Consider the following 20,497-nt stretch of genomic DNA (forward strand, 5'->3'; position numbering starts at 1 on the left):
GTGAGTGCTATGAAGTGTGTAAACATGGCGATTCACAGACCTGTACCCCTGGGCCTAATAATATATTATATGTTTATAAAAAAAAATTTTAAAAATCTTTTTTTGTACTTTTAAGAATCAACTGACTATCCATATGTAGACAATTTAAAAATCAATAGTAGGTTTTAGGGTAATGAAAATACCCTATACAAAACCATAATGATGGATACATTTGTCCAAACCCTTAGAATGCACAATGCTGAGAGTGAACCTTATGCCAACTATGGACTGCCCCTGATTATGAGGTGTCAATGCAAGTTTATCAATTGTAACAATCAAACAGCTGGTGGGGGGATACTGACAATGGAAGTGACTGTGTATGTGTGGCGGTGGGGGTTTTATGGGAAATCTCTATACCTTTCCTTCAATTTTGCCATGAATCTTAAACGGCTCTAAAAAATTAAAGCCTTAATTTTAAAAAAGAAAAAAAATCTACGCTAAGAACTTATGTCTTTAACTTTGCAACTGTTATAAATTCAACAATTTTACTTTCATGTGCTGTGAGTTGTGCTTAGAAATTTTCCCTTGCTAAATATTCTATTTTTAAAAATCTAGCTTAATTTCTTTCTACAGTTCTTATAGAAGCTTAATGTCATCCTTTTGTTGTTTATTTGGTAGCTTTATAAAATATCTTTCCTCTAACAAACTGACTTTGTCTTCTTGGTTTTTACAGTGAACATGCAGAAATCTCTGAATTATTTCTTCTTTCCATTTTAAATAAGAAAAGAAATTTTCATAGGCACATATACAAATTGCTATAAAAGAAAATCAGTGGGAGGGAATTGCTTGTCATGTTGTTAAATTTCACATACGTCTTTGTCTATGTGACTGATTTCCCGTGATAGATTTTATTTCCTTATACATCAAAAAGTCATTTGCCTGTTTCATCTCAGGGCCTAAAACAATGTCTAATACATGGTAGGTGCTAAATTAATAAATTAATTTATTTACTAATTTGCTATTTAATTTAGCAATTTGCTAATTAATTAATGCTAATTAATAAATTTGCTAATTTGCTAATAAATTTGTTATTTAATTTGCTAATTAATAAATTAATGAATTATTATCCCAAACAGCAAGAGTACAACTTTCAAGCCTCAGAGGAGGGTTGTTCTTACTTCATTTAATAAGAATATACGATTCTCTCCACTGGATCTTTTTTTCTTTCTCTGTACAACATACCAAACCTATTCTGGGTTCTCTGTTGCTGTTCTGTTAGCTGTCTTCATATTTCTTCTTCCTACTTTAGGGCTTTTCAGGGCTATCAAATTTTTCTTCACCTTCATGTTTCCAAAAAAAAATCACTACACTTAGTTACTGTGCATACAATTATGACACTCAAGTTTTATTAAAAAAAAAAAGAAATCTCTGTCAGAAGCTAGTTCTGACTGAATACAAAGTATTTCAAGTCAAAGTTATTATGAAGCATAGACTGTACATCCAGAACAAGGTTAGTTCCTACAGACAGTAGCATCTCTCTCTTTTATAAATCAAATGTAAATGCCATACTAATTTATATCTATGATTATTCATCCTGTTGAAAAGCACATGAACAAGCTTTCCCTTCACAGTTGGGAACTTGACTATCATTCCTTTTCTCCTTGAATTCATATTTTTATCTCATATATGAATTTGTATTATATATATTCATATTTTTATCTCATATTTATTATTCTCCTACATACGTTTCTCCTAACATTTTAGTGTTTGAAAATATTTTAAGCTAACCATCCTATCAAATTTCCTTCTAACAACAAAAAGATTTTTAAATTCCTGAGAACATAAGTTCTAAAAATTTTCTTTAGTATTGTATTATCATTAAATTACTAGACTACTATTGATCAAGTAACAAACATATTATAAATTATGATCATTTGAAAATATCAAGTCAGCTTTTATTAGAAATGCATCTCATAAAGAAACAGGTAGGGCCTTCTCTAACACCCATTTATATCATATATCCAGGATGAATACTACTCATTGCTAGAAAAAAACAGGTAAAGTTTTTCTTTTACTTTGTATTCTTCCATTCCAAGAATTTGGGAGTAGAAGGATTTCTGGTTGTAACAATCTTTTTGAACTGCTAAACCATGTACCAAAAATCACATAGAGGTATGTATCAAAAATTATTTTTTAGTAGTCAGCTGACAACTCAATTAAGTTCTGCAATATTTCTGAAGGCCTTTGGCAATTGCCATTCTTACAAAGGAATCAATTACCCAGTCATTAGAATCACTCACTTTCTAAACAGATTTAGGTCAGATTAAAAGTACTGCTTTATATTAGAGTAGTAGAGGGACAATTACTAAAGAGGAAGGGAGAAGGTATCTGATTCAGCACACTCTGACGTAGATCAATTTTAGGGAAGAAAACATGCAAGGGGACAACCTGAGAATTAGTACCTTCAAACTATCCTTTATGTAGGGATATGTATGGAAATCCTCCATGTATCTTCTAAGGTTAAGGGTTAGGAATATGTGTTGCCCTGTTTGAAGCCTGTTGCTTCAGGATATACACAGATTTGGATATACACAGTTTATCAAGTCAAGACTTTTAAGTAGTTCACATCTTTTTGTCTATGTCCTTTTTTTTTCTTTCCCCCTTGGGGGTCTGTGTGTGTGTGTTTGTGATGAGGTGGGAGAAAATAATTTTAACAAAATAATTTTGTTAATAAACTTCCTCATAATGATAGTAAGGAGGTGTTTAGTTTTTCATCAGAAAACTAAAATAATGGGCTGTCATTTTCTAAGAGGGAAAAGATAAAAGTCGATTTCCCTTCGTTTTTGACAAGTCTCAAAGTATTCTAACTTGTCAAAGTTGAAAAATAGAAAGCATTTTCATATCTACAAATTAGAAACCAGAGTATCATTTTTATTTCTGATGATTTCGGGTACCTCCGCCGATTTGGTAAACATTCCTCAAAACTTTACCAGCCAAAACATCCTTACTGTAGTGGTCTGCTTTTTAAATTATCAAAGCGCATTACCAAGGCAATCAAAAAATAAACGATTCACGTCTAATATACTAAAAACAGTGCTCTCTTTCATGCCGCAGCCGGATAAATTAAAGCAAACTATTTAATTATTTAGATTTTTAAAAAAATATGATGTGACTTTTAAGTTGCGTGTGGTCTTTGTTCATAACCACCGTGAACTTTCACTTAAACCAAAAAGAGAAGATTAACAACAAAGCGTACTTAATTAATTAATTAATTAATCCTTGCGTCGAATCCATTGTTTGATCAGAGCTACCAGGTGGGCTGATGAATTAAAACGCGACGTAAAAACACCTTCCAAGAGAACACTTATTTAAACAATATTCAAGTCTTAGTTGACAAAATACTATGTAAGAGGGTGGCGAGGGGGGTCTTTTTTGCGCACTGGCAGTAAATGAGGATAAGTTGCCAACAATTACCGTTTTCTCATTTATTTTATTAAATCAGAAACAGCCCTAGAGCTTGAGGGGTTTCACGTGGCTGCGACCTCCAGAGACAGTGACGAGTTCAACTACTCGTGACTTCACAGCTCAGGCCTATCATCTAGAAATTACTAAAGACGGTAGAAAATCTAGGGCCGCCGGGTACCATCCGCAAATCCCAAAGCTTTGCCTAAACTCAGTTATGTAGGGTTTTTTGTTTGTTTTTTAAAGAGCACTGTGCCGAATAACTATGCTGCCCTGAGTAATTCGCCGAGCTTGTGTTTCAAATGCTGGCCTGAAGTTTACAGCAACACCCGGGAAACGGAGGTGGGAAGCCTTAACAGCTTCCTTCCGTCAGCCCCGAAGCCGTCGTTAGTTTCCCAGCTCCCGGCCACAGCGATATAAACACTGAGCGCATCCAACATACACCACAGACGCTCGGGGACCCCCAAGCGGACGCCGAGAGAAAGGAACGCGCTGGAAGTAGGCCAAAAAACAAGCCAGCAATCCAACCGCCTCAGAGGCCAGTTGAGCGCTTACCCACCTCCAGCTCCGCCTCCGTCTTCTCGCGTCGACGCGGCCCGCCCCGCCGCGGAGACTCACGGGACAAGTAGTACGCCGCGCCCACCTTCCCCTCCCCCCACCCCCTTCAAAGCCCCGGCTTCGAGAACGCCCTCTCAGCTCCCTGCAGACCGAGTTCCGGTTTGCTCTTGTGGCCTCGGAGCCCAGCCTGAGGACGGCGGAAGCCGCACTTCCGGCGGTTCATTATTCGTCCTCCCTTCCAGCCCCCCTCGACAGCGCTTCCCTCCCTCGGAACGCGACAGGGCCATCAGCCGGGGCGGACGCTAACGAGGCGGACGCTAACGAGGCGGACGCCGGCGGGCCTAGGTCTCGCGCGCGTGTTGCTGGGTAACGGGCCTTCTCCGGCAGCAGTTCGGCAATTCCTGCTTCGGCTGGCTCTTCTTCCAGAACCTCCGGAGCCCTAGACGACAGGCCGGGCTGCGCCGCTTGCGGCGCAGCCGAGGCTAAAGAAATGGGAATTCCGCGGCGTTCCCGGAGCGGCTGCCTTCTCTGGGGAAGCGGTGGTGCCTTCGAGGAAACCGGAAGCCCATGGTGACCCCTGGCGACCCGGTTTGTTTTCCGTCCGTTTCCAAACACTGGGGAATCGAAACTCGGCGGCCCAGGGGGCGGCCCTACGTAACCTGTCTTCGGGGTGAGTGACTCGCTTCAGCCGGGCTAGGGGCGCGGGCGGTGCCAGGACCAACCTCCGCTGCCATTGCTGGTTCGAAGAGACACGTCATTTTCTTCACAATCCCGTGCGCTCTCTGACTAGGGAGCCGCCCGCGCCGGGGCATCCCTTAGTCCTGTCACCTTTTCACGCTAGCTCTTCCAGGCCCTACTTGGTTTTTCACTTTGGCTCTATTGCTTATTTTCTTTCCGTACTCTGAATTACTAGGCCGCAATTACTTGTATTTCATTCATTGAGATTGCATTTATATCGAAAACGGAAGAGGGACGTGTGGCTAGGATGGCACTGCCTGAGGCAGTGGTCATCACCCCGCGCCCCCCCCCCCACCGCCCTGTCCGTTATCGAGGCTAACAGTAGATATTCGTCGTTCTTGCAGTGTCTAACCTGTACGTTTGGTATGATTTTTGATCATTTGTAGAGTGACTCCTACATACACGCACGGTAGGTTGACTCCGTACAAACAAGGAACTCACATAGTCGTGAGATAAAATATTCGCTGAAACTGTAATACAAGTTGGAATATGAACTGCTCCAGCATGTGTTGTTGGAGATCTGCTAAGGTGATCGAAGACAGTGACGTACTAGACTGAAATGACCTGTGCCTCTTAAACATAGCAGACATTTTTTTTTTCCTACTATAGAATTTTGAATTGGATTGCTTAAGATTTCAACGGCATAATTTAAATTCTGGTTCTTTAAACATGCCATATCTGATTTCCCAACCTGTTGTGATCACTCCCTACTTCATCTGTAAATTAGGAATGATAATCACTCACAGAGTCTTTGGAAAATTTTAATGCCATATTGTTTATAAAATGGGAAGAGGTATACAAATATAGGGGTTTAGTATTAGAGAATATAGTGTAATGGGAAATGCACTGGATTAAGTCAGAACATTAAGGCAGATCTGAGTGTTGAATTTTCCACTTACTCACTTGACACTGGGTAGGAGACTAAATCTCTTCGCCATTTTCCCAGTCTCTTGAAATGAGAGTAATGCCTAACTCCAAGGCACCAGTACATAGTTTCTAAGTTTCCCTAGCTGTAGTCAGCTGGCTGGTTTACATTCCTGGCTTCACTTTTCAATCTTTGCCTTTCTTTTAGTCCACCTGTGATAACAGGAAATTCTTTCCACATCAGAGGTCTTAGATTTAACCAATTGTTATGAGGAACAAATGAGATAGCTCCCCTAAAAGCTGCCTGAGAGACCATAAACACTCGGTAAATATTAATTACCAACACTGAGCATTTTTGTTTATTGAATGAAATGTGTTGACGTTTTTCATAATTCATGAACAGAACAAATGTGATTTTTTTTCCTTGTTTTTATATTCTGGATTAAGGTACAGTTGTCTTAATGGCTACCAGAGAGTAACCACTGCTAATACTAAATTACTAATATACTAATACACTAAAGAGGGAATGTAAGTGCTCAATTCCATTGAGATTTATTACTTTATGAAAAGACTGAAAAGACGTAGACTGTACTTCATACCTACCCTAACCCTGAAAAAAATCTTATGATTTTCCTAGCCATAACACATTTTTGGACTAATGCAGTTTAGTGACATATGGAAATTAGAGTGGAGTTTTTCCTACTGTATATCTGTTGCTGAGCACATTTTGGGCATTCACTGAATTATAGGGCATTGGAGTTCTGAGGTATATAGACGGAGTGACAGTATCATGAAAAAAGGCACTTGATCATCCCTTCTTTATAAACTAGTTAAGCCATTCCTGCCCCAATTGTTTAATTAAAAATAGGGAGTGAAGGGACACCTAAGTGGTTCATTTGGTTAAGTCTTGGACTTTTAATTTAGGCTCAGGTCATGATCTCAAGGTTGTGAGATTGAGCCTGGGGTAGGGCTCCATGTCAGTGGGAATCTGCTTGAGATTCTCTGTTTCTCCATCACTCTCTGCCTCTTCTCTGTTTGCATGTGTGCTCCACTGCTCTTTCTCTGTCTAAAAAGAAAGAAATCTTCAAAAAATATGGGGTGGGGGGTGTGCCAGGGTGGCTCAGTCAGTTGAGCATCTGACTCTTCATGATGTTAGGGCTGTGAGATGGAGCCCAGAGTTGGGCTCCATGCTCAGTGGGGAGTCAACTTGGGATTTTCTCCCTCTGCCCACCCCCCCCAAAAAGAAATAAAATCTTAGAAAAAACAAAAAGGAACGAGGATTTTAAGTGTTGGTCTCTTTGCCTCCAGAAGATTTAATCCTTGCTCCACTGTATTGTGAATAAACCTATGAAGTGGGTTAGGGATATTCTAGCTTTTCAGAGGTAGGAGGATGATGGCAATAGGAGATTCAGTTCAGAAGGAAATGTAGAACAGAGGAAAGAGCCCACTAGATAGGGCTTAATTCCAACCCTAGCTCTGTCATATACTGCCAGTGTGATTTTAAGCAAATTAACCACACCTCTTTGAGCTTAAGTTTCTTCATTTGGGGTGGTGGTGATAACTTTTTAGCCATGTTTGGTATGGATTTGAGGTCTAAGATTTGTACTATACCATTTATTCAGTTTTTGGCAAAAATGGAACTCCTTCTATCTGTTTAGGTTGCCATTCTATATTTGCATTAAATTTTCCTTTCACAATTTAGGAAGGTAGCATCTTAGTAATGAAGTTCAACCTTGTCATTTTTTATTGGTGGGAAAATTTAGATCCTGAGAGGTAAACCAATCAGTAATCAAGGTGGCAGATTGTAGACTAGAGTCTGGGTTTTTGAATCTCTGGTCGGGGTTGTTTCTACCACTGAGCTTTTCCTTTCTGGATTCTTATTAGAACAAATCTGAATCCATGTTCTGTTGTCTCTGAAAATGTTGTATTAAGAGCACAAATTCAGAAGGAAGCTTATCTGGGTTTACATCCCAGCTTTGCCACCGATTACTCATATAGCTGTAAATAAGATATTTAATTTTTTTCTAAGACTTTGTTTATAAATTAGGATTATAGTACCTACCTAAGAAATTGGAAAATGCATTTGGAAGCACTAGTGCCTGGTATATGGTAAGTGGTGAATGTGGTAAATATGATGATGATGAAATATGACAGAATAATCATATTTTTTCCCTAGAAAAGAAGATATTTCTGTGTTTTCTAATATGTCATAAGCCAGTATATATAACATGTCTTAACTCAGGGTACTCTTAATGTTGATTGTAGTAAAGATTGAAATTTAAGATTTTCTAAAATAATTCTTAAAGTGTTAAAATTTTTTTTCCTTTGTCTCTTCTGTAGCCTCACAAACAGCTCTTGCTCCTTTCTGTCCACCTTATCTGGCAAATTGTGCCCTTCTTTCTCCATTATCATTGCAATATTGTGATTTATAAGAAATATGTATTTGATCGTTTAGATGATCAAAATGTATTTCTCATATATATTTGGCTTTAGTCCACAGTTCTTGGCCCACAGCTCCCAAACTCTTGGAACTTTCCTGAGGATTAAGAGTTATAGGATCATCTTTTGTCATAATATTTGGTCTCTTAACATCTTTTACTGAGCAATGAAGGTGAAAGGCATGTCTTGTTTATTTCTAACAAGTTCCTTTCTACCAAGACTGGGTTTATGTTAATATGGTGACTTTTGGACAGCAACTAAGGGTGAGAGCTGATTGCCAAGAAAACCAATCCTTTCATTAGAGGGTTGAACCTTTCAGCCCCACCAAGGTGTGGGCGAGAGGGTGGCACTGAAATTTTAATCAGTTGTCAATGATTTAATCATTTTATGTAAGGAAGCCTTTGTAAAAACCAAAAGAGGGAGGGTTCCGAGAGCTTCCAGAACATTTCACATGCCATTATGCTGGCCTCAAATTCCAGAAGGACAGCAGTGGCTTCGTTCAGGACCTCACCCGATGTATATGTGTGTTCAGAAGCACAGGTAACAACCTAGGCTTACAGTTAGCATCCAAAGTAGAGGGCAGTCTTGTGGGAGCAAGCCCTTAAACTGTGGAATATGTTGGTAGATACTATCAGAATGGAGTTGAATTGTAGGCTACCCATCTGGTGTCCGGAACATTGCTTGATAGTGTGGAAACATCTCCTCCTCACATTGGAATTGGCTGACCAGAACACCTTTTAATCATTCTTGGGAATTTCATTGTTCTTGGCAATAAACGTCAACATCTTTCACCTTAACCCCACTCTGGTTTTTTTGTTTTTGTTTTTAAAGAGAGAGAGTGCACATGTAAGTGTAGGGGTGATTATGAGGAGGGGGAGGGGCAGGGGGAGAGAGAATCTTAAGCAGGCTCCACACCCAGCGTGGTGACTCACCAGGGCTTGAGCTCAACCCTGAGATCACGACCTGAGCCAAAATCAAGAGTTGGGCGCTCAACTGACTAAACCATCCAGGCACCCCTCACTTAACTGTTTTTAATTTTCTTTTAATTTATACATCTCTTATGTAAACCTTTAAGAAGAAACAGTTTAATTCCAAATATATAAAATAATTGCATGATTATATAAATATATTTCCTATAGGTAAATATATCTGATTCTCCTATACTATTGTGATGAGAGAGACAATGATTATGAATTTATTTTCTATACTATTAAAAACACAATCTCCATGCACAAGTTAGGTGATGTTTACCAATTGATAATACAGAACTAACCAGGACCATAAATGTTTAAGAATACTAGTTATAATTGGAATTCCGTAAATCTCATAGTAGCCACTTAACTCTGTAGAATAGTGGCTCTCAAATTAGAGAGGGACTTAAAATTACATGGGTTGATTATTGAAAGTTCAATTTGACCTTTTCACCCCAGGTATATTGACTTGTGAAGTTCTGCAGTGCTGTCTAGCACTCAGTATTTTTTTGTTTGTTTTCTATTAGAATTTTATTTATTGAAATACAGTTAACACAAGTGTTACATTAGTTTCAAGTGTACAACATAGGAATTTAACAACTGTATACATTATGCTATGCTTAGTACACATGTAGCTACCATTTTTCACCATACAATGCTATTACAGGATCATTGACTATATTCCTTATGCTTTACCTTTCATCCTGTGACTTATTCTGTAACTGGAAGCCTGTACCTCTTACTCCCCTTCATTTTGCCCATCCCTCATCCCTTCCACTATGGCAGCTATCAGTTCTTGGTTTAGGTCCATTTCTGCTTTTGTTTGGTCTTTTGTTTTTTGGATTCTACATTTAGGTGAAATATAGAATTTATCTTTGTCTGACTTACTTCACTTAGCATGATGCCCTTTAGGTCTGTGTTGTTGCAAATGGCAAGATCTCATTCTTTTCTATGACTAAGTAATACTCTATGGTGTGCTTACTATATTTTCATTATCTGTTTATATATCAGCGGACTCTTAGGTTGTTTCTGTATCTTGGCTGTTGTACATAATACTGTAGTAAACATGGTGCATATATCTTTTCAAATCAGTGTTTCCTTTTTTTTTTTTTGGAAGTACTGAATTTTACAGTTTTTCTATTTTTAATTTTTTGAGGAACCTGCATACCATTTTCATAGTGGCCACACCAGTTTGCATTCCCACCAGCAGTGCACTAGGGTCCCTTTTTCTTTACATCCTTGCCAACGCTTGTTATTTTTTGTCTTGATAGTAACTCTTCTGACAGTTGTAAGGTGATGATATATCATTGTGGTTTTGATTTGCATTTGCCTGATGATTAGTAATGTTGAGCATCTTTTAATGTGTCTGTTGGCCACCATTATGTCTTCTTTGGACAGATGTCTATTCAGGTCCTCTGCCCATTTTTTAAGCATATTGTTTGGATTTTGTTGGTGTTGAATTATATAAATTCTTTATATATTTTCAATATTCCTTATTGAATATGTCATTTGCAAATCTCTACTTCTGTTCAGTAGGTTGCCTTCCTTCTATTTTGTTGATGGCTTCCTTTGCCATGCAAGCTTTTTATTTTGGTGTAGCCCCAAAAGTTTATTTCTGCTTTTGTTTCCCTTTCCTGAGGAGACATATCTAGAAAAATGTTGCTAAGGCCAATGACAAAGAGATTACTGCCTATGTTGTCTTCTAGTCTCTAGTCTTTCAAGTCTTACATTTAGGTCTTTAATCCATTTTGAGATTACTTTTTGTGTATGGTGTAAGAAAGTGGTGCAGTTTCATTCTTTTGCATATACCTGTCCAGTTTTCCCAATACCATTTGTTGAAGAGATTGTCTTTTCCTCATTGCATATTCTTGCCTCCTTTGTCATAGATTAATTGACCGCATAGGCACGGGTTTATTTCACTGTGCTCTATTCAGTGCCTGTTTTGTGTCAGTGCCGTGCTGTTTTGATTACTGCAGCTTTGTGGTATGTCTTGAAATCTGGGTTGTGGTATCTCCAGCTTTGTTGTTCTTTCTCAAGATTGCTTTGGGTATTCAGAGTCTTTTGTGGTTCCACACAAATTTTAGTATAATTTGTTTAGTTCTGTGAAAAGTACTCTCGGTATTTTGATAGGATTGCATTAAATCTGTAGATGGCTTTGAGTAGCATGAACATTTCAACAGTTTGTTCTACCAGTCCATGAGTGTGGACTATCTTTCCATTTGTCTATGTCATCTTCAGTTTTTTCCATCAGTGTTTTATAGTTTTCAGAGTACAGGTATTTCACTTACTTGGTTAAGTTTATTCCTAGGTATTTTATTATTTTTGATGTAGTTCTAAATGGGATTGTTTCCCTAACTTCTTCCTGCTACTTCATTATTAGTGTATAGAAATGCAACAGATTTCTGTATAATTGAGTTTGAGTCCTGCAATCTTGCTGAATTCATTTCTCAGTTTTAGTAGATTTTGGTGGAGTCTTTTCAGGTTTTCTACATAGAGTATCCTGTCATCTGCACGTATGATAGTTTTGCTTCTTCCTTAGCAATTTGAATGCCTTTTTTTTTTCTTTCTTTCTTTTTGTCTGATTGCTGTGGCTGCCATTTCCAGTATTGTGTTGAATAAAAGTGGTGAGAGTGAACATCCTTTTCTTGTTCAGGACCTTAGGGGAAATGCTCTCCATTTTTTCCTCTTGAGTATGATGGTAGCTGTGAGTTTTTCCTGTGTGGTGTATATAATGTTGTGGCATGTACCTTCTTTACCTACTTTATTGAGGGTTTTTATCATGAATGGATATTGAATTTTTTGCCTATGCCACCTTTGAAAGGAGGCTTGAGCTGTAGTGAGCACTCACCAGGGGTATCCTAGTGTGGATTAGGGGCCTGAAACTCATTGAGGTGGTAAGCCAGCTAGGGCACCTGGACTCTGCTTCTGTTTACATTATCAAGTTGGAAGGGGAATGTCAACTGTAGCACTCATCAGTCTCCTGACCCAGAGGGAGTTCAGCAGCTTTGGCTGGTTCTTTTATTTTCTATAGCCCTTATAAAGGCATAGCTTGCTTCTCTCTCTCTCTGTCTCTCCCTCTTTGTCTCTCTCTGTGCCAGAGGGCAGAGGAATCTGCTCACAGTCTCCCATAATCTCACCCCACTGTGGTTTGCGGTGGCCAGGTTGGAGCTTCCCTTTGTACCATGTCTCCGTTTCTCTTGCCATTCTGTGTGTGTGGTTGTTGTCATTCAGTCAGGCCTCAGTTCTTCAGGAGTGGTTGTTGTATAAATAGATGCAGATTTGGTTTGTTCCTAGAGGACTTGAGGTCAGAATCTTCTGTGTCACCATCTTGGGCCAGAACCAGCCATCAGGATTTTGAAGAGTACTCCCAACTGATTCTGGGGCAGTGGTCCACATCTCACTCTGTCAAACACTCCTCTAGGTCATCTCCAGTTTCTTAGAATGTTCTTGAAAAAGACATTTTGTGTGTGTGGTATATTACTGTAGAATGTATTTATTACTGATTTTTATGATCAAGAGAGGTCTGCTTAATCTTTGGGTAATATTTTTGATACTTGTTGAGATTTAAAAGTTAATGCTCTCAATTCTTGCTAGGTGTACCTTTAAAATATTGTCTAGTCTTTTGATGATTCTAATTTTGATAATAATCTGCTTATGACACTTTAAAATTTCTTTTTTATTTCTATTTTATTTATTTGATAAAGAGAGCAAATGGGCATGAGCAGGGGGAAGGGGCAGAGGGAGAGGGAGTAGCATACTCCCTGCTGACCAGGGAGCCTGATGCAGGACTCATTTCCAGATTGTGAAATGGATTGTGACTTGAGCAGAAGGCAGACGCTTAACTGGCTGAGTCACCCAGGTGTCCCTGCTTATGACACTTTTTAAAGATTAAAGTTAAGCACATGCTTGTTATTTTAAGATAGTAGCGCATTGGACTTCTAAGTTACAGTAAATAACATTAGATCTGTTTTGGGTCTGTTTTGAAGAGACAGTGTAGATCAGTGTAGATCAGTGTAGGATAAGTTTTCCCAAATTTTAGATGTTAAAACTGGTCTTGTCTAGTTTATTAAGGATAGTATTAGCCAGTTCAGCTTTCATGATTTGTCCAGAAAATCAAATTTCTTGGGCCAGTAACTTTGGATACTCATGAAGAGACATTTCATCACAACAGAAGTATATAAAACTGAATCATACTTTACTGTGAGGGAGATACATAAGCAATAAAGGCCTAGCCTACTTTGTTAATTTTCTAGCAATTTTCCTTTCAGTATAATAATTTACATAATGGGATAGCTGCCTTGTATTTTTCAGAACCTTTCTAAGATAGCATTTTCTTTGGCCCTGCGGCTTTTAATCTCTTTAAGTCCAGCTGGTACAGAGTAATATAAGCATTAATATTTCTGATACTTTTGTGATTTCATATTTATTTTTGCAAAGATAATCAAAGTTTCCTTTTTCATTTTACAGCAAATTTAAAATACTGATTTTAAAACATTAAAACTGCATGCATATCTGTGATGCTAGTAGATTTTATCTTCGGTGTTTTTTTTTTTAAGATTTTATTTTTAAGTAATCTACACCCAACATGGTGCTTGAACCTACAACCCCAAGATCAAGAGTCATATGCTCTACCAAGTGAGCCAGCCAGGTACCTCTTGAGTGTGTTTTAATGTATGGGTATTTCTCATACAATTTGGCTATTTCTTATACAATTTTTAGGACAGTTTTTATGCTGCTTTCCAAGTCATGGTTAATAGTATAGTAACTAAATAAATAGAATTGTAGTATAAAACTTGGAAGAAGCTCTTATATCCAAATAAATTTTCTCATATTTGGAGAGAGGACACCATATGCTACTTTTTAGTGATTTAAAAATAAATCATTTTACTTTAGGCAATAGATTTAAATATATAAAATAAACTAGTTTCACTACTCATTTGTTCTAAAAAGACCAGTTATCATATTGTGTATGTGACATTGTTACATCAGTATACCTCCTTCCATCTAAGGTACTTAAAAACCTTCCAAGGGGTTCCTAGTTTTGTGGTCCTTTTTTTCCCCCCCTAAGATTTTATTTTAGAGAGAGCATGCATGCATGTGCGCACACATGAGTAGGGGAGGGGCAGAGAGAGAGGGAGAGAAGTAGAGGAGTCCACGTTGAGCTGGAGGGGTCGGGGATGGAATCTCAGGAATCAGATTAGGACCTGAGCTAAAATCAAGAGTCAGATGCTTAACAGAGCCACCCAGGCGCCCCCTAGTTTTGTAGTTCTTGATGAATATAACTATGTGAAAGATTCATTGGGGAGGGAAAAATATTAATAGTTCAGGCTCTGAAGTCCAGGTGCTTGTGCTATATACTAATCATCTGGTCTTGGCTAAGCTCTGTAACCTTCCCAGGCCCCAGTTTTTCTGTCTTTCCCAGTAAGATTTCCTACCTCAGGGTAGTCATGAGAATGAAAAGAGAGAATATTTACAAAATATTTAGCATAATACTAAGTAGTTCATTTGGTTGGATATAGTTTACAAATGTTGTATAAGTATTCTTCACATTCTTGAATTATGTTCGGGTCTGTTTTGAATTCCACAGAATAAGAACCAAATTCTGGGGTGCCTGGGTAGCTCAGTGGTTTAAGCCTCTGCCTTCAGCTCGGGTCATGATCTCAGGGTCTTGGGATCAAGCCCCACATCGGGCTCTCTGCTGGCGAGGAGCCTGCTTCCCCCTCTCTCTCTGCCTGCCTTCTGCCTACTTGTGATCTCTCTCTATCAAATAAATAAATAAATAAATAAAAATCTTAAGAAAAAAAAAAAGAACCAAATTCTGTAGTCTGTCTACATAAAAGACCACTTCAGTTTGTTTCTGTTAGGTATTTTTTAAATTTCACATCTTGCCATTTCCCTTTTCATACTTTCTTCTCATACTCTTTCAGGCCTTTGAACTTGTTTCCCTTGTCAGAAGTTATACATACAATGAAAATAACCATCCTTCTCACCTAAGAGTGTGGAACTAAGAGTCCTTTCATTATTTTATGATACCTTCTTTCAAAACTGCTCCTTATAACAAATAGCATGGAGGACCTGGGGAGATAGAGAGGAGAAGGGAGTTGGGGGGAATTGGAAGGGGCGGTGAACCATGAGAGACTATGGACTCTGAAAAACAATCTGAGGGTTTTGAAGGGGTGGGGGGTGGGAGGTGGGAGGTTGGGGTACCAGGTGGTGGGTATTATAGAGGGCACGGATTTCATGGAGCACTGGATGTGGTACAAAAACATCGAATACTGTTATGCTGAAAATAAATTAAAAAAAGAAGAAACTGCTCCTTCACCTGAACCCTCAATTCCTGTAGCACTTTCTCTTATTTCAAATATGTTATCTTGGGGCACCTGAGTGGCTCAGTGGGTTAAAGCCTCTGCCTTCAGCTCGGGTCATGATCCCAGCCCCGCATCGGGCTCTCTGCTCAGCGGGGAGCCTGTTTCCTCTTCTCTCTCTGCCTACTTGTGATCTCTGTCAAATAAATAAATAAAATCTTAAAAAAAAAAAAATATATATATATATATATATATATATATATATATAATCTTTATGGCATGATTATTTTACTGCACAGCTGTCTTCCACACTGGTTTTTTTTTTTTTTCCTTCCCGGGTAAGTGATTATTTCATAATAAAAATGAATAGCTGAGCTGGTTAGAACTTTGTATAAAGTAAAAGCATCCATGCTCTGATCCTTGAAGTGCACAATCAGTGGGACATCTCTTTTGACTTTGTAGAGTAGTTTATGCTTATTTCTTGTTTTTCAAGAGTCTTCAGAAAAAAAAAAAAAATCTCAGTTGAATAAATCCTGCCCATTCGGTTGGATATTAAGATATGAGAAATCATATGCCTACCTTTCCTGTAATCTTAGATATAAACCAGTTGCTAGATATACCAAACTGACATTAATTGAGAACAGTTGTAAGCCTTCCATTATAAAAAATCAGTAAAGCAAAAACACAGTGATAGAAAACCAGAACTAGAAAAAACCTACACTTTTCCTTAGTATTCATGTTGTCTGAAATAAAGCAAAATGAACTTTACAGGCATTGATTGATACAGGGAGGGAGGTCAGAAGTTTTGGAGAAAAGCAGGCACAGTAAAACATAGTTCTTGTGCCTTAATCACCTATGTTTACATCTTCTTATTTATTATTTTATTTGGGAGAATTACTTTAATTCCTTTCTACCTTAATTTCCTTACCTATAATATTCTTGGAACAGTGACATGCTAAGCAACCAAATGTCATTCCAAGCAAGGAATAGTAAATAAAAATGTTTTTCAGTAGTCATGAGTTACTAATACAAGATACATGAAATTCCATTGATAGTCTTATTTAGATTGCTCTGTTTGATGTTTTATTTCAAACTAAAAGGTAACTAAAAGGATTTTTTAGGATCTCTTATGACCTGCAGTCCCACTTACTCTGTTTTTCCCATAAGGTCTTAAAAGATTTCAGCTACAATTTCTCCTTCCACAGTGTTTTTCAGGAACATAACTTTGAGATGAGGAAGTAATGCTGAACCTAACAACAAAAGTAGATGTACAGAGCAAGTAAGTTCACTAACTACGGAAGTAACTGGCTTCTTGTCTTAGGTTTTTGAGTTAGAGTTTGATTTGAATCCTATACTATTACTCTTCATTTAATAACCAGTGTTTATTGGGCATCTTACACACAATGATAAGTTGGGGACACGATGAGCAAAACAGACATAACCTGTACCCTCCTGGAGCTAATTAACATCTACTAGCTTTAACCTGGGCAATTTACTTTACCTTTTTGATCCTATAAAATATAGATAATACTTACCTCATAAAATTGTTTGGATGAATTTGAATGAGATAATAAAAAAAATGTACTGCATGGTGCTGGGACATGGTGAATACTGAAATAATTCCTTTGTGTCTTCTATTGCAAATGGACAACAATCAATCAGTTACTGGTATGCAAAGAATACAGTGGAGGATGCATTAAAACTTCCGTAATACTCTTGTAATGAATTGTATTCAGAAGAGTTTTAAAAAATGTATAGTTTGGGAAGTTATAAAACTTGCTGCTTATATGTTAAAGTGGAAATACTGATAATGAAGCAATAGGTGGATAAAAAATATTTAAAAATTTTTATCCTGTATAAATGGTGTTTTGCAACTTTTTCTAAAACTTATTAATAATAGCTTAGATTGGTTTCAGATGCTATATGGATATCAGCTCATTTAATATCCTTAACTCTGTGAAGTAGTTGCTACTATTTCTTATACTTTATAAATAAGGAAACCAAGGCAGAGAAATTAAGCACAAATTCTCACACTAAGCAGTGCTTGGATGCAGTTCCTAGAATCTGGTTCTAGGGTCCATGCTCTTCACCACTATGTTATGCTGCCTCTAAAAGAAATAGGAGTTTTTAACATCGACAGTATTTTCATTATTCTGAATACCACCTCTCTTTTCTTGCTCATTTATTGAAAGAGACATTTTTCTTTTACATTCTTTGAAAAAGCTGTCATGGATGCACTGGTAGAAGATGATATCTGCATTCTGAATCATGAAAAAGCACACAGGAGAGACACAGTGACTCCAATCTCAATATATTCAGGAGATGAGTCTGTTGCTTCACATTTTGCCCTTGTCACTGCATATGAAGACATCAAAAAACGACTTAAGGATTCAGAGAAAGAGAACTCATTCTTAAAGAAAAGAATAAGATTTTTGGAAGAAAAGGTAATTACTATCTATTATATTTTATGACTTAAAGAATAATTCAAAATACTTGAAGTTTTAAATATTTTCCTATCCTCCCTTCACTGGTTGTACTGTTTCCAAGGTTAACTCATAGCTGGTTTCAAAACCCAGTACTTTTCATACTATGCTTCACATATCATGTACATGGGGAATATGTGTAGAGTTGGATTTGGAATATATTTTTGGAATATATTTTTCTTGGAATCTTTTTTTCAGATTGCCTTACCTTCATAAATTGTATGTATTTTATTCAGGATTTTAAAATCTGTGCAACAAATGATATGCCAGCACAGGAAATTAAATGTAACATTGTTCTAATGTTTAAAAACATCTTCACCAGCACTGATATCTTCTCTACCTCAACTTGTCTCTCTTGTTCTTGAACACACAGAATAATGCTTTTAACTGATAAAGGTCATCTGTTTACCTTTCTCATGCAGAAATCTGACACTCTTAAATCTTTTTTTTTAAAGATTTTATTTATTAATTTGACAGAGAGAAATCACAAGTAGATGGAGAGGCAGCCAGAGAGAGAGAGAGGGAAGCAGGCTCCCTGCTGAGCAGAGAGCCCGATGTGGGACTCGATCCCAGGACCCTGAGATCATGACCGAGCCGAAGGCAGCGGCTTAACCCACTGAGCCACCCAGGCGCCCCTGACACTCTTAAATCTTACAGAATATATAAGGTTGATAGCTGATTCCATTATAAATTATCATACCTACTTGGCTTTTTGTACTGGAAAATCTTTATCACTTATCCTTATATTTTTTGAGGTTTAAAGTTTTAACTTAGTTTTATGTTTCTTCTGATTAGATCATTGTATTTGTATTTTATAAACAGCAGCTTCCCCAATGGGGAAGGAAATGGATTCTTAGCTGCTAAGGAAATGAATTATCTTGTTATAAAAACTTTAGGAAGGGACTTGGTAGAGTTTGATTCATCTAGGAGAATTAAGAGAAAGGAGGTCAGTTGTAAAAATCATTATAATTTCTTTATATTCATATACATTGTCTTTAATGGTAATCAAATTTGTGATACAGTTGGGTAGAGTGAGAAAAGGTAACATTTTGGAGCTTGTAGTTATGCTTATTTTAAAATTAAGTAGAAAAATGTGATTTGGTATAGCTAACATTGGAAATATTTGTGTACTTTGTGACCAACAATCCTATAATTTCTATTCTGGAATAATGTAGTATTTAATTAACTACCACATTTATTCTTTAAAAAGGTCAAGCATACCTTAACTTGTCATTTTTTCTGATGGTGGAAATGAAATACTACTGCCTTGAAAAACATCTTAAGTATTATAAAAGAATAATGTACTGTTTTAGAATGATGAGTTAATATATGTTATAAAACAAAAAATACTGATTAATCAGTAAAAGCATAAAGTAGAAGACTTTAAAAATGTTTACCTGTACTTTTTTTGCTTTCTTAATCAGTAAGGCTTACTTGTTGAAAGTAAAATGTTTATTTTTAATTATAGTCCAGGCTTTATCCCTGCATTACAAAGAAAAGTAAGGTGTGGAGCCATCAGAAGACTGGCAGCTTTTTTTTTGTTTATGTTTGTTTCGTAGAATACGTCCTTTGAGCTTTCCCTTCTAATTTTATACCATTAGCTTATAGGAGCTCGATTAGATGAAGAAACAAATTCTGTGGGACGTGAACAAGTAAATAAGGCCTATCATGCATATCGAGAGGTTTGCATTGATAGAGATAATTTGAAAAGCAAATTGGATAAAATGGTAAGTTGGTTTGAAAACAGTTTCTATATATTGCAAATGAGTTTTCTTCCGGGAGTTTAAAATTAGAAATAAGAAAGATATTTAACATTTATTAAATAAAAAATTGAAAATATACATCCTGAAGGCAAAAATAGGAATTTTTTTTTAAGATTTTATTTATTTGACAGACAAAGATCACAACTAGGCAGAGAGAGAGAGGGTGAAGCAGGCTCCCTGCTGAGCAGGGAGCCTGATGCGGGGCTTGATCCCAGGATCCTGGGATCATGACCTGAGTTGAAGGTAGAGGCTTATTAACCCACTGAGCCACCCAGGTACCCCCAAAATAGGAATTTTTAATGGTGGCATTTATAGCTTATTTCTGTACAAAATAAATACATAGTATGTGATGATGTTTAGGAATTAAGTATATCTAACACCACTAACTTATTTTGGAAAATCATGACATGGTAGATTTTGTCAATGTGTTTTTAAGAAAAAAAGCTAGTGACTAGTATTTCCTAAGATTGAAAAAGAAAAAAGGAAATTAGTGAAAAACTGGGCTTATCATCCCACCTTGCTTTTATAAAGGCCTAAATCTGTTTTTTTTTTCATCTACCTGAAAATTAATGTATATCAACCTATAGATTTTATTGAATATAATTTGGCATTTTCCCTACTTAACTAGAATAAAGACAACTCTGAATCTTTGAAAATGCTGAATGAACAGCTACAATCTAAAGAAGTAGAACTGCTCCAGCTAAGGACAGAGGTGGAGACTCAGCAGGGTATGCCACTTATTTGTTACAATATTATAATGGAATCAGTATAATTTTCCATTTATGCGTTATATCCATTATCAGTTTTCTATATCTGTATGCTAAGGCCTTAACTTATTTTACAATTTTAGGCTTATATTAATTTCTCTGATCTGCTTTCACCAAAAATCAACTCCTTTAACTTTTCCTTAGATATAAGTTGCACTTTTCCTAGAG

At 37.1% G+C, this 20,497-nt stretch overlaps 1 protein-coding gene across 2 annotated transcripts in view; it reads left to right on the forward strand.

Annotated features, from left to right (window-relative positions):
* Positions 1-4,541: 4,541 nt before the first annotated feature.
* Positions 4,542-20,497, forward strand: part of AZI2 (5-azacytidine induced 2) — a 35,793-nt gene continuing 19,837 nt past the window's right edge. For both annotated transcript variants that reach the window (XM_032322649.1, XM_032322735.1), the window contains exons 1-4: positions 4,542-4,669; positions 17,540-17,760; positions 19,401-19,526; positions 20,191-20,290. In XM_032322649.1, the coding sequence (XP_032178540.1) occupies positions 4,567-4,669; positions 17,540-17,760; positions 19,401-19,526; positions 20,191-20,290 (550 nt within the window). In that variant the 5' untranslated portion in view covers positions 4,542-4,566. The remainder of the gene's footprint in view (positions 4,670-17,539; positions 17,761-19,400; positions 19,527-20,190; positions 20,291-20,497) is intronic.

The sequence above is a fragment of the Mustela erminea genome, chromosome 1 (genome assembly GCF_009829155.1).
Source record: "Mustela erminea isolate mMusErm1 chromosome 1, mMusErm1.Pri, whole genome shotgun sequence".
Lineage (NCBI taxonomy): Eukaryota > Metazoa > Chordata > Mammalia > Carnivora > Mustelidae > Mustela > Mustela erminea.